This window comes from Bos grunniens, chromosome 11, assembly GCF_055505025.1.
Source record: "Bos grunniens cultivar Pamir isolate PY7600 chromosome 11, Bosgru_T2T1.0, whole genome shotgun sequence".
Classification (NCBI taxonomy): Eukaryota; Metazoa; Chordata; class Mammalia; order Artiodactyla; family Bovidae; genus Bos; species Bos grunniens.
This window is the reverse complement of record NC_141175.1, coordinates 58,439,373-58,466,287: the sequence shown is the minus strand read 5'-3', so window position 1 is coordinate 58,466,287 and position 26,915 is coordinate 58,439,373. Positions and strand designations below refer to the sequence as shown.

The window sequence follows — 26,915 nt, the reverse complement described above, 5'->3', positions numbered from 1 at the left end:
TCCGGTCATTGCACCAGGTAAATAACCTAAATAGCTGCGGTTTGAACTAAGAGCAGAGTAAACACAGAGGTGTGGTGGAAGAAGCAAGCATTGGTATCAATCACGGCATGGTGACCACTTACAGAAATGAGGACTCTAAGTAGCTTTACTCATTTTCTAATTGCTTGTTACATGTACATGACAATCTGTATGTACTAACCATTTTTTCTCTTCTTCCCATTTTTAAGTTACCTTGTTAACTCTACAACCAAAGTCTTTAGGGAACATAATATTCAGTGTGGCTGTGACTGATTTGTGCAGTAATATATATAACTAGCCCCTTCATGGATCACAGCCTTGGTGGGGCAAAGGGGCTTGCATAACTCATTGAAGCTATAAGCCATGAGACGCAGGGCCACCTAAGACAGATGGGTCATAAAGAAGAGTTCTGACAAAATGTGGCCCACTGGAGGAGGGAGTGGAAAGATTGAAGACAAAAGGAGAAGGGAGTGGCAGAGGATGAGATGGTTAGATAGCATCACTGACTCAATGGACACGAATTCAAGCAAACTCAGGAAACAGCAGAGGCCAGAGGAGCCTGGTGTGCTGCAGTTCATGGGGTCGCAGAGTCGGAGGTGACTTAGTGACTGAACAACAACAAATATGTAACTATCAACGGATACATGACTCTTGGAGCTGCATCTCAGTTTGAGAAAGGTTGGTAACTGTTCTCTTGTAAGAAGGGCAGCTGGTTTTGTAAGGCATAAAGACAGTTGTCTTCTTCATTGCGGTGGTAGTAGTATGCGAGTTCAAGGGTATGCCAAAGCACATATGGTGGCTGAGTCATCAAAGGGATGGGCTGGGCCACTTATCAATGTAGTGGCCCTCAGCTCCAAATTCACCCCTTTTGCCTGCTCTGTGAATGGACTGGAGCCTTTAGATTTTCTCCCCCAGCTGCCACTGAGGCTCTGTCAGGAGAGGGTGGTGGAGACACAGCACTGGAAGAAAGGGCTTGGCTTCCTGGTTCCTGTGGGCTCCCTTGCAGGCATCATGCACAGCTTTCTCAGCAGCAGGCTCTTGCTGTGCTCAGTCTCCAGTGCCTGGATTCAGTGGTGCACGGCAGCCAGCAGCTTCACTGGGCATGTCCCTCCTCCCCAAGCAGTTCGGTAGCACAGCAAGAGGCCTCGCTGTAAAGTTTCCCTTATTGCACTAAAGAGAGCATTCCTGACAGGTTCCAGTGGACAGATTTTCAGAAAAGTCTGGATTTCAGCCTTGGACACTCCACGTCACCCCTAGGGGCAGTAGCTGTTCCTTCTATCTGCTATTCCTATTCTTTTGTGGTGCGTACTAAGTCACTTCAGTCATGTCCAACTCTTTGCGACCCTATGGACTATAGCCCACCAGGCTCCTCTGTCCATGGACTTATCCAGGCAAGAATACTGGAGTGGGTTGCCATGCCCTCCTCCAGGGGATCTTCCTGACCCAGGGATAGAACCCACATCTCTTATGTTTCTTCATTGGCAGGAGGGTTCTTTACCACTAGCCCCACCTGTGAAGCCCTCCTATTCTCTTACTGCTACTGCTAAGTCACTTCGGTCGTGTCCAACTCTGTGCGACCCCATAGACGGCAGCCACCAGGCTCCCCATCCCTGGGATTCTCCAGGCAAGAACACTGGAGTGGGCTGCCATTTCCCTCTCCAATGCATGAAAGTGAAAAGTTAAAGTGAAGTCGCTCAGTCGTGTCCAACTCTCAGCGACCCTATGGACTGCAGCCTACCAGGCTCCTCCATCCATGGGATTCTCCAGGCAAGAGTACTGGAGTGGGGTGCCATCGCCTTCTCCGTCCTATTCTCTTATTTCTAGCCAATTCTTCATTACTCCAGTCCCATTAGTTAATAATTCCTGAAATCAAACTTCCCCTGATCAAATTTTTACACTGTTTCTCTCTCCTGATTGGACCTAGATTAAGCTGGGGCTTGCTGTGACTGCTGCTGCTATCACTTCAGTCGTGTCTGAGTCTGTGCAACCCCATAGATGGCAGCCCATCAGGCTCCTCTGTCCCTGGGATTCTCCAGGCAAGAACACTGGAGTGGGTTGCTATTTCCTTCTCCAATGCATGCTCGCATGCTAAGTTGCTTCAGTCGTGTCCGACTCTGTGCGACCCTGTGGACAGCAGCCCACCAGGCTCCTCTGTCCACAGGATTCTCTAGGCAAGAATATTGGAGTGGGTTGCCATTTCCTTCTCCATAGTTGTGACTAAACAGTGGGGAAAATGGAAAGAAGTGGGGAGATTCAAGAGATACAAGAGAAGTAGGGAGATTCAAGAGATACAAAGTAAAAGACAAGACTTTGTAATGGATTAGACAAGGGAAGTAGGGGTAGACGGAGGATGACTCCTGGGAAAATAACCAGTTTATAGACTAGATGAACAGGGGAACCCTTCACCTACATACAGACTTTCAGAAAGGGGTCACAATTGAGGAGAAAACTTACAAGCTCAGTTTTGAACAATGTTGAGCTGAGTTGTTCCTTTGGTATCTCTGATTTTCTTGAAGAGATCTCTAGTCTTTCCCATTCTGTTGTTTTCCTCTATTTCTTTGCATTGATCGCTGAGGAAGGCTTTCTTATCTCTTCTTGCTATTCTTTGGAACTCTGCATTCAGATGTTTATCTCTGCATTCAGATGTTTATATCTTTCCTTTTCTCCTTTGCTTTTCACTTCTTTTCACAGCTATTTGTAAGGCCTCCCCAGACAGCCATTTTGCTTTTTTGCATTTCTTTTCCATGGGGATGGTCTTGATCCCTGTCTCCTGTACAATGTCACGAACCTCATTCCATAGCTCATCAGGCACTCTATCTATCAGATCTAGGCCCTTAAATCTATTTCTCACTTCCACTGTATAGTCATAAGGGACTTGATTTAGGTCATACCTGTATGGTCTAGTGGTTTTCCCTACTTTCTTCAATTTAAGTCTGAATTTGGCAATAAGGAGTTCATGGTCTGAGCCACAGTCAGCTCCTGGTCTTGTTTTTGCTGACTGTATAGAGCTTCTCCATCTTTGGCTGCAAAGAATATAATCAATCTGATTTCAGTGTTGACCATCTGGTGATGTCCATGTATAGAGTCTTCTCTTGTGTTGTTGGAAGAGGGTGTTTGTTATGACCAGTGCATTTTCTTGGCAAAACTCTTAGTCTTTGCCCTGCTTCATTCCGTATTCCAAGGCCAAATTTGCCTGTTACTTCAGGTGTTTCTTGACTTCCTACTTTTGCATTCCAGTCCCCTATAATGAAAAGGACATCTTTTTTGGGTGTTAGTTCTAAAAGGTCTTGTAGGTCTTCATAGAACCGTTCAACTTCAGCTTCTTCAGCGTTACTGTTGGGGCATAGACTTGGATTACTGTGATATTGAATGGTTTGCCTTGGAAACGAACAGAGATCATTCTGTCGTTTTTGAGATTGTATCCAAGTACTGCATTTCAGACTCTTTTGTTGACATGAAAAGAAAATCAGAGATACCAAAGGAACATTTCATGCAAAGACAGGCTCGATAAAGGACAGAAATGGTATGGACCTAACAGAGGCATAAGATATTAAGAAGAGATGGCAAGAATACACAGAAGAACTGTACAAAAGAGATTTTCACGACCCAGATAATCACGATGGTGTGATCACTCACCTAGAGCCAGACATCCGGGAATGTGAAGTCAAGTGGGCCTTAGAAAGCATCACTATGAACAAAGCTAGTGGAGATGATGGAATTCCAGTTGAGCTATTCCAAATCCTGAAAGATGATGCTGTGAAAGTGCTGCACTCAATATGCCAGCAAATTTGGAAAACTCAGCAGTGGCCACAAGACTGGAAAAGGTCAGTTTTCATTCCAATCCCAAAGAAAGGCAATGCCAAAGAATGCTCAAACTACCGCACAATTGCGCTCATCTCACACGCTAGTAAAGTAATGCTCAAAATTCTCCAAGCCAGGCTTCAGCAATATGTGAACCATGAACTTCCTGATGTTCAAGCTGGTTTTAAAAAAGGCAGAGGAACCAGAGATCAAATTGCCAACATCCGCTGGATCATCGAAAAAGCAAGAGAGTTCCAGAAAAACGTCTATTTCTGCTTTATTGACTATGCCAAAACCTTTGACTGTGTGGATCACAATAACCTGTGGAAAATTCTGAAAGAGATGGGAATACCAGACCACCTGATCTGCCTCTTGAGAAATTTGTATGCAGGTCAGGAAGCAACAGTTAGAACTGGACATGGAACAACAGACTGGTTCCAAATAGGAAAAGGAGTTATGTCAAGGCTATATATTTTCACCCTGTTTATTTAACTTATATGCAGGGTACATCATGAGAAACGCTGGGCTAGAAGCACAAGCTGGAATCAAGATTGCTGGGAGAAATATCAATAACCTCAGATATGCAGATGACACCACCCTTATGGCAGAAAGTGAAGAGGAACTAAAAAGCCTCTTGATGAAGGTGAAAGTGGAGAGTGAAAAAGTTGGCTTAAAGCTCAACATGTAGAAAACAAAGATCATGGCATCCGGTCCCATCACTTCATGGGAAACAGTGTCAGACTTTATTTTTCTGGGCTCCAAAGTCACTGCAGATGGTGACTGCAGCCATGAAATTAAAAGACGCTTAGTCCTTGGAAGCAAAGTTATGACCAACTTAGATAGTATATTCAAAAGCAGAGACATTACTTTACCAACAAAGGTTCATCTAGTCAAGGCTATGGTTTTTCCTGTGGTCATGTATGGATGTGAGAGTTGGACTGTGAAGAAGGCTGAGCACCGAAGAATTGATGCTTTTGAACTGTGGTGTTGGAGAAGACTCTTGAGAGTCCCTTGGACTGTAAGGAGATCCAACCAGTCCATTCTGAAAGAGATCAGCCCTGGGATTTCTTTGGAAGGAATGATAATAAAGCTGAAACTCCAGCACTTTGGCCACCTCATGCGAAGAGTTGACTCATTGGAAAAGACTCTGATGCTGGGAGGGATTGGGGGCAAGAGGAGAAGGGGACGACAGAGGATGAGATGGCTGGATGGCATCACTGACTCGATGGACACGAGTCTAAGTGAACTCCGGGAGTTGGTGATGGACAGGGAGGCCTGGCGTGCTGTGATTTATGGGGTCGCAAAGAGTCAGACACGACTGAGCGACTGATCTGATCTGATCTGAACTCAGTTGACATTAAGACACCCAAAACATACCAAGTAGGCAGTTGGCTCCAAAGTTCAAGAATTTAGTGGAGTCTAAGATTAAGAATGGGTTTCAATGCTGGCTCAGACAGTGAAGAATCCAACTGCAATGTGGGAGCCCTGGGTTCAATCCCTGAGTTGGGAAGATCTCCTGGACAAAGAAATGGCTACCCACTCCAATATTCTGGCCTGGAGAATTGCATGGACAGAGAAGCCTGGCGGGCTACAGTCCATGGGGTTGCAAAGAGTTGGACATGACACTCCAGTACTCTTGCCTGGAAAATCCCATGGATGGAGGAGCCTGGTGGGCTGCAGTCCATGGGGTCGCTAAGAGTTGGGCAGGACTCAGCGACTTCACTTTCAATGTTCACTTTCCTGCATTGGAGAAGACAATGGCAACCCACTCGTGTTCTTGCCTGGAGAATCCCAGGGACGGGGGAGCCTCGTGGGCTGCTGTCTATGGGGCCGCACAGTCAGACACGACTGAAGTGACTTAGCAGCAGCAGCAGCAGAGTGACTTTCACTTTACACTTACTTTAAGATTAAGAGTACAGTCATCTGGAGTTTCCTGGTATTCCAGTGGTTAAGACTCCATGCTTCCACTACAGAAGGCATGGGTTAGATCCCTGGTCAGGGAAGTTCCACATGCTGTGAGGTGCAGCCAAAAAGAAAAAAAGAAAAGACTGGGATCATCTCCCTTAAATTGGTAAATAAAGCCACAGGCATAGCTGAAATGGCCCAGGGAAAAAGTAAACAGTGAGAAGAGAGGGCCTGGTGAACCTGCAAAGGGTTGCTGGAGCTATAGGAGGTGGAGGAACACAAAGACGGTGCAGTCGGCCCCCCACATCTGCAGGTTCTGCACCTGTGGATTCAACCAACCTCGACTGAAAATATTCAGGGCGAAAAAATTCCAGAAGTTTCCAAAAAGTAAAACTTGAACTTGCCATATGCCTGGTAACTATTTACCTAGCATTTACATTGTATTAGGCATCATAAGTAATCTAGAGGTGACGTAAAGTAGACTGGAGGATGTGCACAGGTTATGTGTAAACACTATACCATTTTATATAAGGGACTTGAGCTTCCTCAGAATTTGGTGTCCAGGGCTGTCCTGGAACCAAGGTCCCGAGGATACCGAGGGATGACTCTATTGTGTCCTGGAAGCAAAGAATGGCAGCCCGAGGTGCAGGGCTCCGACCTGCCACACAGAGAACTTGCTGCAGTTGACTGGCTGCCACCCACACTTGTATCTCCAGATCGCTGTATCTTCAGGTCTACAACAGTGCCCAAGCCTAGGCCACACTTCCTCCCTGAGTAAGTCTGGCTGAAAACCACTTCTGCTTGATGTTTCTGTGCTCCGAGCTCCCCGCTGGCCTGGCTGAGACGTTCTCAGAGCTGTCCTGTGGTCAGACACTCTTCCTGCCTGCTTCCCTGTCATTCCTCACGGAGCCCTGCACTGCAGGCTGAAAGTGCCCACTTCCAGAGTTCCAGCTAAGACTGATAGTGATTTATCTCTTTGTCAGATTCTGTCTTACTCAGAGGATGGATGCACCCTAACTGACACACCACGCACAGGCTGACAGGAAGAGACAAGCGTGATGTCCACCAGATGAAAGATCATAGGGGAGACAGTTCGTGAGGACTTTCTTTTTAAACCCCCCTTAGGCAGAAGCCCAAGAGAATGATATGAAACAAGAGGCTGGTTTAAAAACAGGAAAACATTTAATCCATCCCCAAACACATATCAAGAAATGAAGAGAACCACAGGAAAACTACCTATGATGGAAGAAGGGTGTTACTGGCTTCAAGCTCTAAATCCTATAATCCTGAGGCTTTGATGCTTCAAAGAAACCCATCTAGTCCTTTAGTATTCCTGGCTATTCGGAAATAAATTACATACATCTGTAAAAGAGTTCTGGCCTGCTAGAAGGGAGCTAGCCAGGGAGGAGAAAGGGACACCAATCTACTGTAAATGATCAAAGACCAGCTGAGTGACAGCATGGAGCCATCCGAGGCAGATGGACCACTGATGCTCTGGTGAGAACCAGAACACAGCGCTGGTTCAGGGGCTTGTGCCATCCACCTGTGCTCACAACAACGTCGGCCAAAGCCCCGGGAGCAAAGTTCTAAACGCCTCCTTCATGCCCCCTGCTGGTTGGTTTCATCATTATCTCGCCTCTTCCAAATCTGTAAGAAATGAATACAATGGATACTTAGGAGCCTGTGTTCCATCCACAAATATTTATCATGCACCTAAATCTGTGCTAGGAAATGAGCAAACTGTCACCCCAACTGCGTATTTGCTAAGTCCCCTAAAACTAACTCAAAATCTTTCAGAAAATTCCCTTTCATTTAATTTTCACTTTTCTACCCATCCTTCTCTTCCCATTCCAAACTCCTTTTCTGAAAAAGGACTAACAGTCAGGCCTGCAACTTCAGTCACCAAGGAAAGAGTTCTTCTTGGAACAAGCACTATCTCTCTCCTTTTTTATAAAGCTGTGGCCTTCTCTTAGCCTGTCTTCCTTCTCTGCAGAGACTAGGACAGTTAGAAAGAGAAGACAGGGGGACTTCCTTGGAGGTCCAGTGGTTAAGACTCTGCGCTTCCACTGCAGAGGGCATGGGTTTGATGCCTGGTTGGGGAAATAAGATCCCATATGCTGCACAGTGTGGCCAAAAAGTAAAAATTTTTTTTAAAAAGAAGAAAGAGAAGATAAGAGCCCCTCAGCTCCTTGAACTCCCAACACAGTGGAGAGGACAGTTAAAACATGCAGCTGCTGCTCCATAGACATGGGACAATGCTGTGGGGTCACAAAGAATGCTGACTTTGCCTAGGGAACTGGGGAGAGCTTCAGAGATGACTCCAGATGATTCTGAGCTCTTCCTCCTTGAAATCAGACCACACACTTGCAAACCTGACCTGGTTGACCGCACACAGAGAACCTCCTTGCTCACTAATAACTCGTCCATGCTTTCCTGTCCTTCTCTTCACTGAAGATCACTCCTGGCCCCGCCTCTTTCCCCACTGCATGTCGAAAGGCACCCAAGCTAACTCAGTCCCACTCCCTGCCTTCACCCACAACACTTCTCTCACCAGCCCCCACACCCCATCACCTCCACGCTCATCGAGTGAAGCCAACCCACCTGAATGTAAGCCTCTGACAGTGTGATCATCTGAGGAAGGATGTCGGTCACCTGGAGGTCCTGTAATTCATACCATTTGCCTGTCCCCTGCAAGGAGTATGAAGGGCTAGGTCAGTTTGCTCCCAGAAACCAATAGAGTTTTAGAGGGAAAGAGATGCAGCCAAAAGCTAGAAAAGTCAGAATAGTCACTAGACCATCACCCAGCAAGAGTTCTAAGAAAGAAAGTACAAGGCCTCTGCTGGGCATCATTCAATGTCAAGAGCTTTTAGGGTGCTGATCTTGACAAACAAGTCCTGCTGAGGACTCCTTAAAGCACAGTGGAGTCTCAAACACTGTTCGTCTTTTAGGAAGAGACTAGGAGGACAACACAGAGAAAGAAGAGGAAGCCCCTACTCCTCACCTGAGATGTCCCCTTGCTGCTCTGAAGTGACAGATCAACACATTCACTTAGAAGGTGCAGCATTAACCAAAAATGGACATTCCCACCCCCGCCCCAGAGGACACGGCAAGAGCTGGACAGAAAAAGACTCCTTGGTGGACACTGTCCCTCATACTAACCTGTTTCCTTTGGCCTAAGAAGCAGTGCTGCAAATATAACAACATCTACCTCACTTCATTCTTCTATAAACAAAGAGGAAAAGAAGTTTCTGGATTATGGCAGAGATACTTCTGGAAGCTCACCTGCCTCATCCATCCAAACTTTCAAGAAATGCCAAAGACAAATATATTCCGGTTATTCTGGATATTCCAGTAGTTCAAATAGGATACACAACAAAAGCTCAGGATCCCATAATGAAAACCCCTATTCCTGGTGTGAGGACTGGTTAATAAGAACACAGTAAAACCGAGTATTCAGGTTCCAATGCCAACTCTTCTAACTTCAGATCAGTTACTCCAACTCTAAGCTAGGTTCCTCACTTGTAAAAAGATGGTATGAACACCTGTCCTGGAAGTGTGTTTAGGGATATAAACAAGATGAACATACATGAAGTATGTGGCATACTATCTAGCACACGGCCAAGTGCTTGGCAGATAGAAGCTGGTTACCATTAAACCCAGATTCTCAGAAGACTCATCAAGTTAGAACAATTTGTGCCAGTAATCTGTATCATACCAAATACATTCTAAGCACATGTTTCCCCCATTTTCAGCAAATTCACAAAATTAGTTTTAGCTGAAAGGGAACCTCTCTACCAGTGCTTTGTAAACTTTAATTTCATACCCTTCAGAGGGCCTTGTTAAACCAGTAGACTGTGATTCAGGAGGTATGCGAGGGGTCTGAGATTCTACAATTTCTAACGAGTTCTCATGTGATGTCAATGCTGCGAATCCAAGGCACTTTAGGTGGCAGGTGCTAGTCTAGGACAGCGCTTCTCAATCTTAGCTACACACTGGAAACCTGAGAATTTTAAGACCATCAAGACGCCTGGTTCTCACCTCCAGATAATCTAATCAAGTCTTAACTCCAACATTTTGGACCGGAAAACTCTTTGCGGTGGGGGCTGCCTGTGCATTGGAAGACATTCAGCAGCATCTCTGGCCTTTGCCCCAGTGGAAAATCAACAGGCACAAATCACACTGTTTTCACGTAACTGGTCTGGGATGGTCCAGGCTTCAGCAGTCTAAAACCTGCCCCCAGGGAAGTCCCACATGTAGCCAAAATTGAGAACAGCTGCCTTAAACTGGTCACTGACAACTCTGTTTCTCACAGAATCCCAAAGTCAAGGACAAGAAAGAGCAAACTGAAAGGAGCTGCCTTCCAAAAGGCCAAGGGAACACCACCGGCTTCTGCCACTCTGCACAGTGAGAAGTCAGCCCTACTCACATGGTGGAGCACATGGATCCGGTAGGAGCCCTCGGAGGGTTTGCCGTCGTGTACAATGTTGGCGATGAGGTCGTAGGTGGTATTCTTGTGCACTGCCTGCACTTCTTCAGACAAATACTCTCTCAGGTCCACATTTCTGAGGATGATGAAAATAAAGTGAAGATCAGACAAAGCCTATGAGGTTAGCCCTGTAGAGGTTAACTGTCCTCCCTAAATGGACCACGAAGCTGTGGAACCCTATTTCAGGAACTTGGATCTAGGTGGGCTTGAATAGCTACGGAGCCCAGGTTTGTGGAAATTCACAGTTTGCTACAAAAATGGGTCAAACTAGGAAGACTGGCTCTATGGGAAAAGCGTATTTTAAAAGCATGCCTAGGAGGAGAAGGGGACGACAGAGGATGAGATGGCTGGATGGCATCACTGACTCAATGGACGTGAGTCTGAGTGAACTCCGGGAGTTGGTGATGGACAGGGAGGCCTGGCGTGCTGTGATTCATGGGGTCACAAAGAGTTGGACACGACTGAGCGACTGAACTGAACTGAACTGAGGGCTTCCCTGGTGGCTCAGTGGGAAAGAACCTGCCTGTCAATGCAGGAGACACAGGTTCAATCCCTGGTCTGGGAAAATCCCACAAGCCACGAAGCAACTAAGCCTGTGTGCCACAACTATTGAGCCCACAGGCCTCAACTACTGAAGCCAGGTGCCCTAGAGCCTGTTCTATGCAAGAGAACTACGAAAGTGAGAAGCCAGCCCACTGCAACTAAAGAGTAGCCCCCCTCTTACTGCAACTAGAGAAAGCCCATATGCAGGAATAAAGACCCAGTGCAACCATAAATTAATTAATTAATTAAAAGACGTTCCTGGTGGTCCAGTGGCTAAGACTCTGCACTCCCAATGCAGGCGGCCCGGGTTCAACCCCTGGTCAGGGAACTAGATCCCACATGCCACAACTAAGAGTTTGCATGCTGCTGCTAAACGTCCTGCAACTGAAAGATCCTGCATGCTGCAACTAAGACCCTGCACAGCCAAATAAATAATATTTTTAATTAAAATTTTAAAAATAAAAAAATAAAAGCATGCCTAGGGGAGTCATGCCTGGTGGTCTTGTGGACGGACTCCATGATTTCACTGCTGAGGGCCCTGGTTCAATCCCTAACCGGGGAACTACAATCCTTCAAGCCACAAGGCATGGACAAAAAATATTCAAAAATAAAAATTAATGCATACCTGGCAGTCTAAAGTACACAGCTTGGAGTCATTCAGACCTGAGCTGGAATCGAGGCTCTGTCACCTCGGAGCTGTGTTTAAGTTTAAGCAGGTGACATAAGCTAAGGCTCTGCTGTATGAGAATGAGAGTCACCATCTCCTCTGAGATGAGAACAAGGGTAACCGCCTCACCCTCTGCTCTGTCAGGGAATCGGATGCAGTGGCAGTGTTCAGGGGGTACCTGGTCTCTGGACTCAGCCTATAGAAGCCTGCTCACCTGAGCATGTCAGTTATAACTGTATACAATCACTGTAACAATTTCAGTGCGGCAAAACAGGACTTCCCTGGTGGTCCAGTGGTTAAGAATCCACCTGCCAATGCAGGGGACGTGGGTTCGATCTCTGGTCCAGGAAGATTCCACGTGTGGCCAGGCAAGTAAGCCACCCCTAAGTTGTGATCTGCAACTACTAAGCCCACGAGCTGCAACTGAAGCTCTAGAGCCCGTGCTCCACAACAAGAGAAGTTACCACAAAGAGAAGCTCCTGCGCCGCAACCAGAGTAGCCCCTGCTTGCGACAACTAGGGAACGCCCACGCACAGCAACAAAGGCCTAGCACAGCCAAAATAAATATGTCAATTAATTTTTTTAAATATGGCAAACCAGGCAGATCATTCAGATTTGTTTTTTTCTTTGATTTCATGGGACTGTGTTTATTTGATTATTTTGCCTTTAGTCAAATAGGCAGAATGGTTACAAGTAACAGAACACCTTGGGCAGCCCAAGTACAAAAGGGGGATTAATTGATTCAAGGTTTCAGACTAGGAGATGCAGCAGAAACCAGGCACTGGAGAAGCAGCAAGATCCAAGAGTTACCTGCCCTCTTTTCTCCTTTGAAAAGCTTTATCCTTTTCCCATCCAGCTTTCTCTCCTTTATGGAACCCACCTTGACTCCCCCACAGCTTCCAAATTTCTCAGTTCTGGTTGTCAATAGAGACTACTGACTAGGTTCCTTCAATTGGGACTTAAAAACATCAAATTTATTTTTAACACTTGAACACTCATTTTTTAAACACAGAGAAGCATTCTTGATGTACTTGGAATAAAACCTCCTTTTGTGTTTTATTTGTTGAATTCTATCAGTTGATGTATAAATATGGTATAAATGTGTACCAGTTTTTATGAAGTCAAGAGCTATAATACAGGCTTACTGTGAAGACTGCAATGACAATTACCAAGAACTTTCAAATAGGGAAGTAGATTGACAGTTAACGTAACTATTAAGAGAAAGCTAACTAACTACACTATTTTCAGGAAAAATATAACCTGACGCCTACAAATATTTATAAAAATTTAAATACAAGATAGAATAAGAAGAGTATGTGTGTGCTCAGTCACTCTGTTGTGTCCAACACTCTGTGACCCCATGGACTGTGGCCCGCCAGGCTCCTCTGTCCATGGGATTCTCCAGGTAAGAATATTGGAGTGGGTCGCCATTGTCTTCTCCAGGGGATCTTTCCAACCCAAGGATCGAACCCACATCTCCTGCACTGGCAGGCAGATTCTTTACTACTGAGTCACCTGGGAAGCCCAAGAGAGATTATATCCTTTTTCTCATCTCTAGAACTGTCGGCTGTGCTACCACTCATAACATGAAACACAGTGCTATCATCTCAAGAAGGCTTTACAATAAATGCTAACAGTGGTCACATCCGGGGATCATTTCTAGATATGTGTCTCCTTTTGAATTTTACACTATGAATTTATGAATATATCACCTGTCCAAAAATACAAAAAAATTTCAGTGTAAACCATGTATTAATAATAAGCAGGCAACTTTGTTCTAACTGTATTATGTAGCTTTCCATGTGTTAAGGATAGCTACTTATTTCCACAGACTGACAGCGAACCATGTAGATTACAATAAATAGTCATTGTTGTTTTGGGGCTTTTGGGATTTTTTTTTTGGACCTGCCACACAGCTTGCAGGATCTCGGTTCCCTATCTGTGGAACACAGTGAAAGTGCTAAGTCCTAACCACTGGACTGCCAGGGAAGTCCCTAAACAGCCACTGTTAAAATACATTTTAGATATGAGTCTGAGGAAACCGATGAGGGCTCACGAGAGCCAAAATGCCTGCCAGCTGCTAAGAACTGACTTCTCATACTGTCTTCTCAGCTTTAACAACAGCTGTTTGGACTTCTTTGAACAAGTCCTAGAAAAGTCTTCAGAAGTATATATACTCAAAAATTTCATGACTGAACCCAAACTGTCTCAGTGGCAAAAGGGAATAAATTGATGTTAAATCATTTTGCTTTAGAAAACAGTCAATGGGGAAAACCCTATTTGTCCCCCCATGAAACAGTCCAATGTTGAGACCACCTAACTAGCTGGAAGTGAAACTTTACACCTGTGCCCAGAAACCCTATCTCCAAACAAGCAGGGGGCCGCTAATCACTGCACGTCTGATGGATCTCTACTATGAATAAAACACAGGAGAAGAATTAGATCTGACGAAGGGTTTTTCAAATGGGGACTTGAGCATAATGAGAACTGTATTAGTCTAAAAGTGATGACGGTGCATTAATAATCAAAGTCTAGGTTTCCAGGAGAGTCACACAGTGTGATGGTCTCCATCAGACTAGTGGAAAAGTCATCTTTTTCTCAACTTCTCCAAAGCTTTCTGATAGACAAGCTACTGAAGGCACAGTGACCAAAAATCCAAATGTAACTGGTGGCAAAATACACATATTCCAGGTCCCTAATATAAAAGAAACTTCCTACCAGTGAAAGGAAATTTCTGTGCTGACTGAGCAGGAACTACCATCAACACACAGTCCTGCCTTGGGAGCTGCCCTAGAGTAAAGAGGGCTCCTTCCTTCCAGGAACAGACTGGTGACTGCAGCAATTCACCAAAGTCCAGCTCTGAATTAAAACCCCTCGTCTTTCAGAGAAAGCCCCTCTGTGATCCTACTCAAGTTAGCAGACAGCTGGCCTTCATATTCCCAGATTTCATTCTACTTGTCACATAAACAAGATATTGGAGAAGAAAAGGAAGAAAAATGCATGAAAAGAGAGAAAGACATTCTCCTGTAACCCTAACTACTACAAAGGTTTTCTCTCCTCATCCACCACTGTTCTCAGAGTCTTGGTGATGATGGAACCAGAAATAATAAAATGTTACACTTGGAAGGATCCCTAGGGCTCGTCTAGTCCAGGCCTCTCATTTAATCCAGAAGAGAGTATACAAATGACCTGCGCAAGGCCACCTGGCTAGGACAACACAGAACTCAAGACTTCTTTAAGCTGCTACCCTCTTAAACGCTACACAGAATTAAGAATTGGTACTATTTTCAAAGGAAAACACTGGCAGCTCAGTCTGGGCAACTGGAGGGGATGGAGGGAGAAAGACAAGAGAAGGAGATGCCCATTTGCCCATTACAGGCCCCAAACTACTTTCTGAGGTTTAAAAATAACTACACTTCTGAGCTAAACAGCATGGTAATCCTATCTTCTAACCATTCAGATCCTTCCAGTAAGAAATCATGTTAGGGCTCCTACCTTATCTAAACGCCCACACACAGATGCACCTTTCTTCCTGCCAGCCCCACCACCAAGCCTCTCTGTGGTCTCCTCTCTTGGGAACTAAAAACCAACTGTCTACCCCCAAAAGGGTCCTGCAGGAGCCTTCTACCGCTCCTCCAAATTCCCCATTAAAATACTCATAAAAAAAAAAAATTACTCATAAACAGAGACGCAGATGCAGAGAGCAGACACGTGGACACGGGCGTGGGGGGAGAAGAGGAAGGAGAGGATGGGATGAACTGGGAGATTAGGACTGATGACATAAATACACTGCCATTTGTAAACAGCTAGTAAGAAGCTGCTCTATAGCACAGGGTGCTCAGCTCCATGCTCTGTGATGACCTAAAGCAGGGGATGGAGTGGGATGTGAGAGGGAGGTCCAAGAGGGAGGGGATATATGTATGCACATGGCTGATTCACTTCACTGTACAGCAGAAACTAATGCAACACTGTAAAGCAAATATATTCCAATAAAAAAAAAATAAAGGACACACACTGAAAAAAAAACACATATAAATATCTGCAAAAAGACAACTGAATGGTCAATTAAAAATAAGACTATACATCAAAATGTATAACTTTCTCATCAATAGGCAGAAATTGAACATATTCCAGACTTTATCATCTAGGGAAGAAATAAGATAGTAGAGTTCCAAGAGAGTAAGGCAAATCTAGAGTCATCCCCACTGTCCACACTTAACTAACCATAGCACACAAGATGCAATGATAGGCAGACAGACATACAGACTAACTATTCAAGATTACCTTCAAAGCCAGGAAAAGCCTACCTGTCCTACTTTTACCGTCTGTTCATCCTTATACTGAAAGACTACAATTCCCAGCAGGCAACAGGAGAGAAGACAAAAGGGGAATTGCCTCCAAGTAAACATTCATCTTTGAGGTCCCTAAAATGTTTGTATCCTTCCCATAGAAACCTTAACTTATATAGTGTAGGTAGGTTCCTTACAATCTCCAACTAAGACGGTCCAATATTAAGAGTGGCACAAAGAAATAAAAAAGGAACTCAAGCTCACACCCCTAATAGGAAGTGTGGGAGGGGAACACTCACGTAATCGGGAAGTTGACAATAGTAGGATTCTTCTCCACAAAGAAATTGTTCTTAGTGAATCTCTTAATACAAAAGATTAGATATGGAGGCAGCTTGGTGAGCTGGAAGCGCTTCAGAAAGTTCTCCTTGTAGGTCTTATATTCCTAGAGAGAGAAAAGAAAATGATCAAGTTAATGTTGGAGCATTAGAGCAGGAACACAAGTTTTGTTTTGGCTTGGCTTGGGTTTTTTAATAGAATTTTGTCTTCCAATAGAATCCAGAAGACACCTGACCCCAGCAACCACCTGCAAGGGTTAAGAATAGCTGTTTGGCCAAAGCTGAAATACCTCATCTGTGTTTCAGCCAGCACGTGACCAAACTGTTGAACTCTAACCATATAATATAGGTTTTTGTTTCTATAAGGAAAACAAAAATGTCAAGTGAAAAAGAGGATTTGTTAAAAGTTCAGAATTTAAAAACCATGAGTTGTTGTTTGTTTAGTCCCTCAATCGTATCCGATTCTTTGTGACCCCAGGGACTATAGCACACCAGGCTCCTCTGTACATGCGATTTTCCAGGCAAGAATACTGGAGTGGACTGCCATATCCTTCTCCAGGGGATCTTCCTGATCCAAGGATCGAACCCATGTTTCCTGCATTGCCAGACACATTCTTTACCACTGAGCCACCTGGAAAGCCCCTAAAAAAAAAAAATAAGAGTTTCACTTAATTCAAAATAAAGAAGAATGTCCTGACCATTTGACCATCAGACACATGCACCATGGAACAGGCACCTGTGACCAACAAGGAGCCCTTTAACACTGAGGGTTTTCCAGAAGAGCAGTCAACTGACATTCCACGTTCCTTCCTCCTCCAAGGCCCCAAGACTCGTAGGTCAAGTACAGTCTGTTGAGCAACACTTAACTGAGGCCTCACTCAGGACTTGAATATCTCACTTTCAACAGTGGACAGACAACCAGGCAGAAGAAACAGAAGACCTGAGCAACATTATAATTAGGCCTAAAGTTGCACCGCCAGCAGCATAATGTACACTCTTCTCAAGTGCACACGGAATGGTCTCCAGCAAAGACCGTATGCCAGCCCGTAAAACAAACTTCAACAAACACAAAATACAGAAACAATACAGAGTATGTTCTCTGAGCACAATGGGGTGACATTATTAACAGAAGTCAGCAACAGAAGGAAACGTGCAAAACTCACAATGTACGGAGATTAAACAATACATTCCTTAACAAGCAATAGGTTAAATAAAAAAGAAATAAAAAGGGAAATCAGGAAAGAATTCAAGATGAATAAAAATGAAGACACAACATATAAAAACTTATGGGATGTAGCTAAAGCAGTGGTCAAGAGGTAAACTTAGTTGTAAATGCCTAGATTGAAAATCAAATCAATAACCTTCCACCTTAAAACATTGGGGGAAAAGCAAACTAAACCTAAAGCAAACAGAAAAAAAGAAAAAAAAATCAGACCACAAGTTAAAAAAACACAGAGCAGAAAAACATTTCAGAAAAATCAACAAAACCTGTTTCTTTGAAAAGACAAGCCTTTAGTTAGTTGAACAAGGAAAAAAAATTCAAATTACTAGAATCAAAAATGAAAAAGGGAACATTACTAGCAACTTTACAGAAATAAAAATGATTATAAAGGAACACTATAAACAACTGTATGCTAAAACAGTAGATAAGTTAGATGAAATGGATAAATTCCTAGAAAGACTCAAACTACCAAAACTCGAAAAGAAACAATCTGAATAAACCTACAACAAGAAATTAAATTAGTTGTTAAAAAACTACCCATGAAGAAAAGCCCAGGCCCAAATTTCTTCACTGGTATTTTCTACCAAACATTTAAAGAAATTACACCAATTTTTCAAACACTTTTCCAAAATAAAAGGAGGGAATACTTCCCAACTCCTTTCATGAGGCCAACATTACCCTGATACCAAAACTAGGCACAACTACATATCAGTATTTCTATGAATATGGATGCAAAATTCCTCAACAAAATACTAGTAAATCAATTCCAACATAAACAACAACAAAGAATTATATACCAATTATACATGACTAAGTATGATTTATTCAGGAATACAAAGGTGGCTTAACATCCAAAAATCAATTAATATAATATACCATATCATATAATAATAAGAAAACAAGGCAATAAATAGCAAAATAAGACAACAAATAGCAATAATCGAAACCCACACAATCATCTCTGTAGATACAAAAAAGCATTTGACAAAATCCGACACCTTATCATGAGAAAAACACTCAATAGAGACAGAAAGGAACTTCCTCAACCTGATAAAGGGTATCTATGAAAAACAGATATGTGATGTTATCCACAGCTAACATCATACTTACCGGTAAAAGCCTGGACTCTATCCCTCAAGATCAGGTACAAGATAGGATATCTCCATTTTCCACTTCTATTTAACCCTGTACTAGAGATTCCAGCCAGAGCAATCAGGTAATAACATTTAAACAAATATGAAGCATCCAGATTAGAAAGGAAGAAGAAGTAAAACTATCTCTGTCTGCAGATGATATGATCTTGCATATGGAAAATTTTAAGAAATACACTTTAAAAGTTTGGCAAGGTTGCAGGCTACAAAAATCAACTTCGGGGGCTTCCCTGGTGGTCTAGTGATTGAGAATCCGCCTGCCAATGCAGGGGTCATGGGTTCGATCTCTGGTCCAGGAAGATTCCACAAGATCACAACTAAGCCCATGAGCCACAACTACTGAGCCCACGAGCCTTAGAGCCTGCACTCTGCAATTAGAGAAGCCACTGCAATGAGAAGCCTGCACACCACAACGAAGACCCAGTGCAGCCAAAAATTAAAATAATAAAAATTTATATTAAAATAGTTCAAAACTTATACTCCAAAAACTATAAAACACTATTGAAGGAAATTAAAGAAGATAAATAAATAGAAAAATAACCCATGTTTATGAATCAGAAGACTGCTATTATTAAGTTGGCAATAACTCCCAAACTAATCTACAGATTCAACACAATCCCTGTCAGAATATCAATTGGCTTCTTTGTAAAAATCCACAAGCTGATTCTCAAATTTGTAAAACTGCAAGGAACCTAAAATAACCAGAACAATCTTGTAAAAGAATAAAGTTGGAAAGTTCAGTTTATAATTTCAGAACTAACTACAAAGTAGTAATAACCAAGACTGTGTTCTAGACATATACATCAATGGAACAGAATTGAGACTCCAAAAATAAACCCATGTGTATATGGTCAAATGATTTTTCAACAAGGATGCCAAGACCATTCAATGCGAAAAGAATTGTCTTGTCAACAAACAGTGCTAAGACAACTAGACAGCCATATGCAAAAGAATAAAACTAGACTTTGTACTTTACACCATATACTAAAATTTAACTTAATACACTATTGAGCCCACGAGCCATATCAGTATGTTTCTAGAGAGTGATACAATAAATACCACCATGTGAAGTTGTTAGAGCTTCAAATCGATGAAGGGTTCATTACACAACTTATGATTGTCATTAGTATTAATATTTTGCTCTGTTAGGTATTTGTTCCAATGAAAAATTTTCAAAAATGATGCATCATGAAATTTTGAGTGAAGAAGAATCTTTCAGTGAATTTTATGAAGATATTTTCTCTGATTGCCTGAGCGATATATATACTAGTGCCTCAGAAGATGACAGTTCTTCAGAATATAGTTCTGATTCAGATGATGTGAATATTAGACCAACAAAAAGACAAAAAACCTTAGTCATTGATTCTGATACAGAAAGTGTAAATGAAATTCATGGTGCTGGAGAGGGTTCCTTTGCTTCTACAGAAGAGTGGACTGAAGACAACATTTCAATTCAATTAAAAGATTCTACAGGTGTGTCAGGTGTAACTATTGAATGTAATAACTCACAAAGTGTTAGTGAAATAACAGAATTAATCTCAGGCTAACCAAAATAAACTTACTGACCGCAGGCATTAGTTAGTTTCTGCAAAAATCCCCCAATCAATGGAACTTTCTTGGTGGCTCAGATGGTGAAGAATCCACCTGCCAATGCAGGAGATGTGGGTTCTATCCCTGGGCTGGGAAGATCCCCTGGAGAATGAAATGGCAACCCACTCCAGTATTCTTGCCTAGAAAAATCCCATGGACAGAGGAGCCTGATGGGCTACAGTCCATGGAGTCACAGAAGAGCTGGACGTGACTTAGGGACTAAACAACAACAACAAAGGCCTGAAATGTAAAAGCTAAAACTATGAAAGTCTTAGAACAAAACACAGAAGTAACCTTTCATGACCTGGGATTTAAGAATGGATTCTTACATATGATAGCAAAAGCCCACACTATAAAAGAAAAACTAAGTAACTTCATCAAAGTTACAACCTTTATGCTGCTAATGATACTATCAAGAGAGTAAAAATGCAACCTACAGAATGGGAAAAAATATTCGCAAATCATACAATTTGATGAGTGACTGGTATTGAGACTATATACAGAAATCTTACAACTCAATAATAAAAAGATAAACTAATTTTTTAAATTCACAAAGGATCTAAACAAACATTTCTCCAAAGATGCTATACAAATAAGCACATGAAATTAGTCACCAGGGAGATACAAATTAAAACCATAATGAGATACCATTTCACACCTACTAGGATGCCCCAAACCTGAAGATAAACAATAACAAACGCTAGTGAAGATGCAGAGAAACTGGAACACTCGTACACTGGAGGTGGGAATATAAGACAGTGCAGTCACTTTGGAAAACAGTTCTTCAAATGGCTAAACGTAAGAGTTACCACCCAGCAATTCCACTCCCCGATATCCAGCCAAGAGAAATGAAAACATGTCCGTAACAAAAACTTGTAGACTGACCGTGATCTCAAAGTTTGTTTCAAAATTTGCAAGCATCAAGTGTCATTCAAAAATGATTAGTTGCTGTTTAGGGCAGGGGGACACAAAGGGGTTAAAATGATAACTAAAGGGTAATTAAAAAAAAAAAAAATCAATGATGAAAGTATTCTAAAGCTGACCAGATCTGTGGTAGCTCATATCTATGAATATAGTAAAGCAAAAAAAAAAAAAAAAAAGACAAAACAAAAAAACCTGCACTGTAAACTTTGAATAGGTTAACTGTATGCTGCTAAGTCGCTTCAGTTGTGTCCGACTCTGTGTGACCCCATGGACTGCAGCCTACCAGGCTTCTCTGTACATGGGATTCTCCAGGCAAAACACTGGAGTGGGTTGCCATTTCCTTCTCCAAATTGTATGCTACTGTATATTATATCTCAATAAAACTGTTCCTTTTTAAACAATTAAGTTCCCTGCCACATGATGAATAATCTGAGAGCACTGGAGAAATAAAAACCTTCCATCTCTAGTACACATACCAGAGCCACACCTTCTTTCTGGTAAATTTCTCATCATCTATAGGTATAAGCCCTATAGAAATAAATGTCTTTTTGGTGATAGGAAGTAACTCATCTCTGTGTGGTTGAAATAAAATATTGTGCTAAACCCTCCCCCCACTCCAAAAAAAGAAATGTTCTTAATCAAGTAAACTCCAAGAAATTTCACTGCCCACATCTGTGTCTATGTACAAGCTGGCATCAAGAGGCACTATTTTTAATTATCTCAGAGTAGTGAAGGACAGAGTTAACACTTAAATACCACCATAACCTAACATGAAAAGGTTTCTCTGAAATTTACAAGGGAACACTGGGAGCATGGGGTGGAGGGAGGGGAGGAATTACACTGGACATCAGTACGGTCCTCACACAGCAAGGTTTTAGCTAAACCCACATAACAATAGTGCTATTAACCAGTTTTATTGATTTCAAAGTTTTGTTTACATAAAAGTTAGTTATAATTTAGTACTTTCCTTAAAAGCTATAGGTATGAAAAGTGTATACCAACATTGATGTTTACACTGATTTAAGTAATACTATCATAACAATAAACGTAAACCAATACTGAGGGTCCACAGGAATCTCAATATTGCTTATATGTGAACAAACAGTAATAATAGAGACCATGTGGTATAGTTGAAAAAGTCAGAGAAAAATCTGACTTTAGATCCCCAGCTCTGTCACGTAAAATTGGTATAAAATAAAGCCAAATAAAATAAACAGATTTAGATAAGCCCTAAGGTCTTTCACCTTCCCCAAATGAAATGAGTCTAAAAAAGAGAGGGAAAAGGGTTCAGAATGAGGCATTGAGGTAAAAAAAAAAAAAGTTTAAGTTTAAAAGAACGAAAAAGGATTAAATTTATCTACGATGAAGAAAGGAATTAAACCAAGAAACAGTTAACTCTGCAGATAAAAAGAAACTTTCAACTTGATGAAAGGTAATGTTATAGTAAGAATACATTTTTTCATTTTATTTATATTTTAGTGTTTTTCTTCTGCTTTAATATCTACATTATATTTTTTAAAAGATAGGAGTTTTTCATACCTTTGTGAGTTTCTACTCTCCTAAATACCCTGTCCTTTCTCCATACTACCCAGAGGCACTTTAATTCAAGTTGAAGTGTGAAAGTGTTAGTTGCTCAATCATGTCTGACTCTTCATGACCCCATGGACTGTAGCCTGCCAAGCTCCTCTATCCATGGAATTTTCCAGGAAAGAATACTAGAGTGGGTTGCCATTTCCTTCTCCAGGGGATCTTCCCAACCCAAGGATCAAACTCACATCTCTTGCATCTCTTATTTTGGCAGGTGGATTCTTTACCAGCTGAGCCACCAGGGAAGCTCCCAGGTAAAGAATCAACCTGCAGTGCAGGAGACCTCGGATTGATCCCTGGGTTAGGAAGATCCCTTGGAGAGGGAAATGGCAACCCAGTCCAGCATTTTCGCCTGGGAAATCCCATGGACTGAGGAGCCTGGTGGGCCTCAGTCTATGGGGGCACAAAGAGTAAGAAATGACTGAACAACTAACACTTTTACTACACTTTCAACTCAAGTTGAGTTGAGGGTAAAACAGCAGAAAGTCTGGGAGGCTCAATAAACACCACACACTTTAAAATAGCATTACACACATGTGGCGATTTTCAAGTATAAAAAGAAAAACGTCAAAGTGAAAAGGTTGGACTTTCATGGTAGTCAAGAATCCACCTGCCAATGCAGGAGACACGGGTTTGATCCCTGATCTGGAAAGATTCCACATGCCATAGGGCAACTAAGAGCCACAAGCCACAACTATTGAAGTCCATACGTCTAGAGTCTGTGCTCCACAAGAGAAGCCACCACAATGAGAAGCCCACTCAACGCAACAAGACAACAGCCCCCACTCACCACAACTAGAGAAAGCTCACAGGCAGCGACAAAGACCCAGCACAACCTCACCCCTCATAAAATGATATATTAAAAAAAGAGAGAGGAAGAGAGACAAAGGATTATGAGCAGGGCAGGTGTGCAAATGGGTCACCTTCTCAGTGATGCCGTTGAACTTGGCCAGGATGTTGAAGAGAGGCACCTGGGGGATAATGAGCTGCTCCTTCTCGTCCTTGTACAGGGGGGCAGTAGGAAGGTCCAGTGTCAGGTACATAAATGTGGACTCCACCATCGTCTCCTGGTACTCGTCATTATGCAGCAGCTGCTCTTTCTCTTCCGCTGGCTGGAAGTGAGGAAGAAGGAAAAGGAGGGAAGGAGTGTGAGCAAAATAGAATACCACAGCTGGAAAGAAATGAGGTTTCAGGGACGCTTATATTTACTTCATTTAATATTAAAGGGAGAAGGGGTACCCAAGAGACTGTGCAATTCCACAGGCACTTGCACAACCTGTTTGCATGCGTGGGTGCTCAGTCATGTCTGACTCTGAGACCCTGTGGACTGTAGCCCATCAGGCTCCTCTGTCCATGGGATTTTTCCAGGCAAGTGTACTGGAGTGGGTTGTCATTTCTTTCTCCTAGGGATCGTCCCAACCCAGGGACTGAACCCACATCTCCTGCGTCTCCTGCATTGGCAGGCAGATTCTTTACCACTGAGCCACCTGGGAATTCCTAGAGATTAATGCAAACACTGGTCTTTCATCTTCATAGAGATATTATTTAAATATCAGACTATTTGAAATCTAGAAAGTTTATCTGAGCTTTAGGGGAAAACACACTAGCACCACCTAGTGGCCAGAACACTGAAATCAGTCATCCCTCCTTATCTATGGTTGCCTCCAGGACCTGCCTTGGATACCAAATTTCACGGATGATCAAGCCTCAACCAACTGCTAAATGTAAATAGAGTGCTTTTATATACTGAAAAAATTCCATGTATAAGTGAACTAGTGCAGCTCAAAACTGTGTTGTTCGAAGGTCAACTGTACAATCAACCACCACCTCCCAAACTTAGCACACTGGTACACAGGAACCTAAGGGACATGCCACTTGGCAGGCGCCTTGCAGAACCTCTTCCTGGAGCAAAAGGCTGTTCCAGTTATCTAAGCATCTTTTTGTCAACTCTGAATCCTCTCGGGCAATATAAACCAGTCCAAGCCACTCACCAGATCAGGATGAGGCAGTTTTTTAGTGAAGATCCTCATGGACCCCTGGAAAACGTCAGTTACAATTGCTGTACAAACAGAAATCAAAATGCAACTTCTGTGTTGAAAGTATTTCCAAAATTCAGTTCTAACTCCTACATTTTTAAAATAAATCAGCATCTTCCAGCATAAGACCCAAAGCTCTCACTTAAAAACAGACATATACCACCAAATTATACCTTTTTACTTATTTGTGTAAATAATTACTCTAGAGGATTTCTACGACTCTGTGCTCCCAATGTAGGGGCCTTGGTTTGATCTGGGTCAGGAAACTAGATCTCACACAGCAAAACTAAGAGTTTTATGCCACACGCAACTGAGACCTAGTGCAGCCAAATAAATGAATATTTTTTTAACAATTATTCTATGTCTTTCTTCTCCCCAAGATGGATGGGGCGGACAGACTGAAGACACCTAAAGAGGGGGCAGGGCCACCTGGTAAAAAGAGCATCAGGCCACAATCCCACATCAAGAAACCAACACCATCAGAACACAGAGAGAAGAAAACTGCGTTAGGTCTCCAAAACAACTTACCTGGTTCAGCAGTCTCTAAGCTAAGTTATTTAAGGCATTCATGAAAAATGTCCAACTACTGCTAAGCCAACCTGGATGCTAAGAACACAGGGACTCGAGGTCTGAGCCTCTATAAACTAGCTTTTAGTCTGTTATTCCGAAGAAGCAGCCAGGCCTAAGGACTATCCACTAAGTCTTCACTCGGCTACCACCAGCCCACCAGCATGTCTACAACACATTGCCCAGCCCCTCAGTTTGAAACTAGGTCAGGATTTCTAGAGCACAATCATATCCATTTCTACTTATTAAAAATACCATTATATACAAGCATGCTCTAATAAAGAAAAATGGAAAGGAAACTATTCAGGAACAAGATTTAGCCCATGTGTACAGAGACTGTACCCTAACACAAAAAATACACAGGTAAGAAGAAAGGATGAAAAGTTGCAAAGTGTTTCCAAAAGGAAGCAAACAAAAAAGTGCTCTCCGTCATAAAATAACACAACTTACTCTTTTTTTTCTTCTTTGTGCCCCCCAGAGCTGAGTGTAGAGCATTCAAAAACCAGGACAGAAAATCAACTCCATCCCCTGGAAAAGGAGAGGTGGGACATCAGACTGAATGAAAGTCCAAACCACACGCTGGTTGGCATGACTCCACATTCTCAGTTTTCCTCCCTCCTCTCCAGCCATCCCATCCTGTGGGCAACCTCCTCTATCTGGCCACTACACACTGACACTCCTCAAGGCCAAGATCTTAGTCTTCTGACATTACTCACCCCCTAGACAATCTGGCTCAACCAGAATCTTCACTTATCAGCTCTATTCCAACCCTGAGTCTCATCACCCATCAAAAATCATTACTGGGAGTTCCCTGGGGGCCAGTGGTTAGGAATTGGCATGTTCACTGCCATGGACCGGGTTCCAACCCTGGTCAGGTAACTGAAATCCTGAAAGCCACACAGCTCAGTCAAAATATTAAAATAAAAATAATAGCCATTACTGAATTTCTAAGTCACTCCTCAACAAGAATGTTTTAAGACAAACATGTGACAGCGTATCTTCACTTAAGGGCCTTCACTGCGTCCCCGCTGTTATCAGGATGTAATCCAAGTTCCTTATAGCAGTGGGAAATAAACCCAACCACTTGGTCCATCTCAGCACTCACTGTTGGATCCAAAGGTCCAGCTACAAGCAGTCCTCTCTCTGTGCCAGGCACCTCCATGCTCCTGTCCAGTGTCCTCTCTGCCTGGAATGTCCACCCCCACCGTGTCTCCCCGCTACCTAAAACTCAGGTGTCTTTTCCTTCTCTCTGAATCTCAGCTCACCTCGCATGTGTTCCCACAGCATGCTGTGCTTCTGCTCACAGCACTTAACACATGTAATCATCTTTCTACAGAACTGTCTTCCCTACTAGAACAGGAGTGCCTGGAATGAAAAAACTGTGTTTTTTAACCCTGCAGCATTAAAACCTAGCACCATGAGTGAATAGTCAATCAACTGACCTGGAAACTAGAGAGTATCATATCACATCCTATGAGCTACTATGAGCTACTCATGTGGCAATAAATCACTGGGTTTGGAGGGATAAAAATAGTCAGAATAGAACAGTCTGCGACATGACAAAATGAGAAGCAAAAGTGGCAGGCACTTAATAATGGTTGGTGCCTTTTCCAGCCTCCTGGTTTTCCCAAGTCGTAGTTTAGTTTAGCAAATCAGACAGACTGCCTATCCAGCTGACCACGCCTGGGACTCTGGGCAGGGCAGGCTGATGAAGGACGACTGAGACACCTGAACACGCTATGCACTGGACACTCGCTCCAGCTACTGCAGAGTTCACTGCAAAGCAGAAGTAAA

At 42.8% G+C, this 26,915-nt stretch overlaps 1 protein-coding gene across 1 annotated transcript in view; it reads right to left on the bottom strand.

Moving 5' to 3' along the window:
• Positions 1-6,887: 6,887 nt before the first annotated feature.
• The window catches only part of USP39 (ubiquitin specific peptidase 39), a 36,540-nt gene continuing 16,512 nt past the window's right edge, over positions 6,888-26,915 (bottom strand). Inside the window, exons 7-13 of the mRNA XM_086326500.1 lie at positions 25,572-25,649; positions 24,510-24,577; positions 23,442-23,630; positions 16,009-16,151; positions 10,151-10,286; positions 8,326-8,412; positions 6,888-7,371 (exon numbers count right to left, since the gene is read on the bottom strand). Of these exons, the coding sequence (XP_086182626.1) occupies positions 7,324-7,371; positions 8,326-8,412; positions 10,151-10,286; positions 16,009-16,151; positions 23,442-23,630; positions 24,510-24,577; positions 25,572-25,649 (749 nt within the window). The 3' untranslated portion in view covers positions 6,888-7,323. The remainder of the gene's footprint in view (positions 7,372-8,325; positions 8,413-10,150; positions 10,287-16,008; positions 16,152-23,441; positions 23,631-24,509; positions 24,578-25,571; positions 25,650-26,915) is intronic.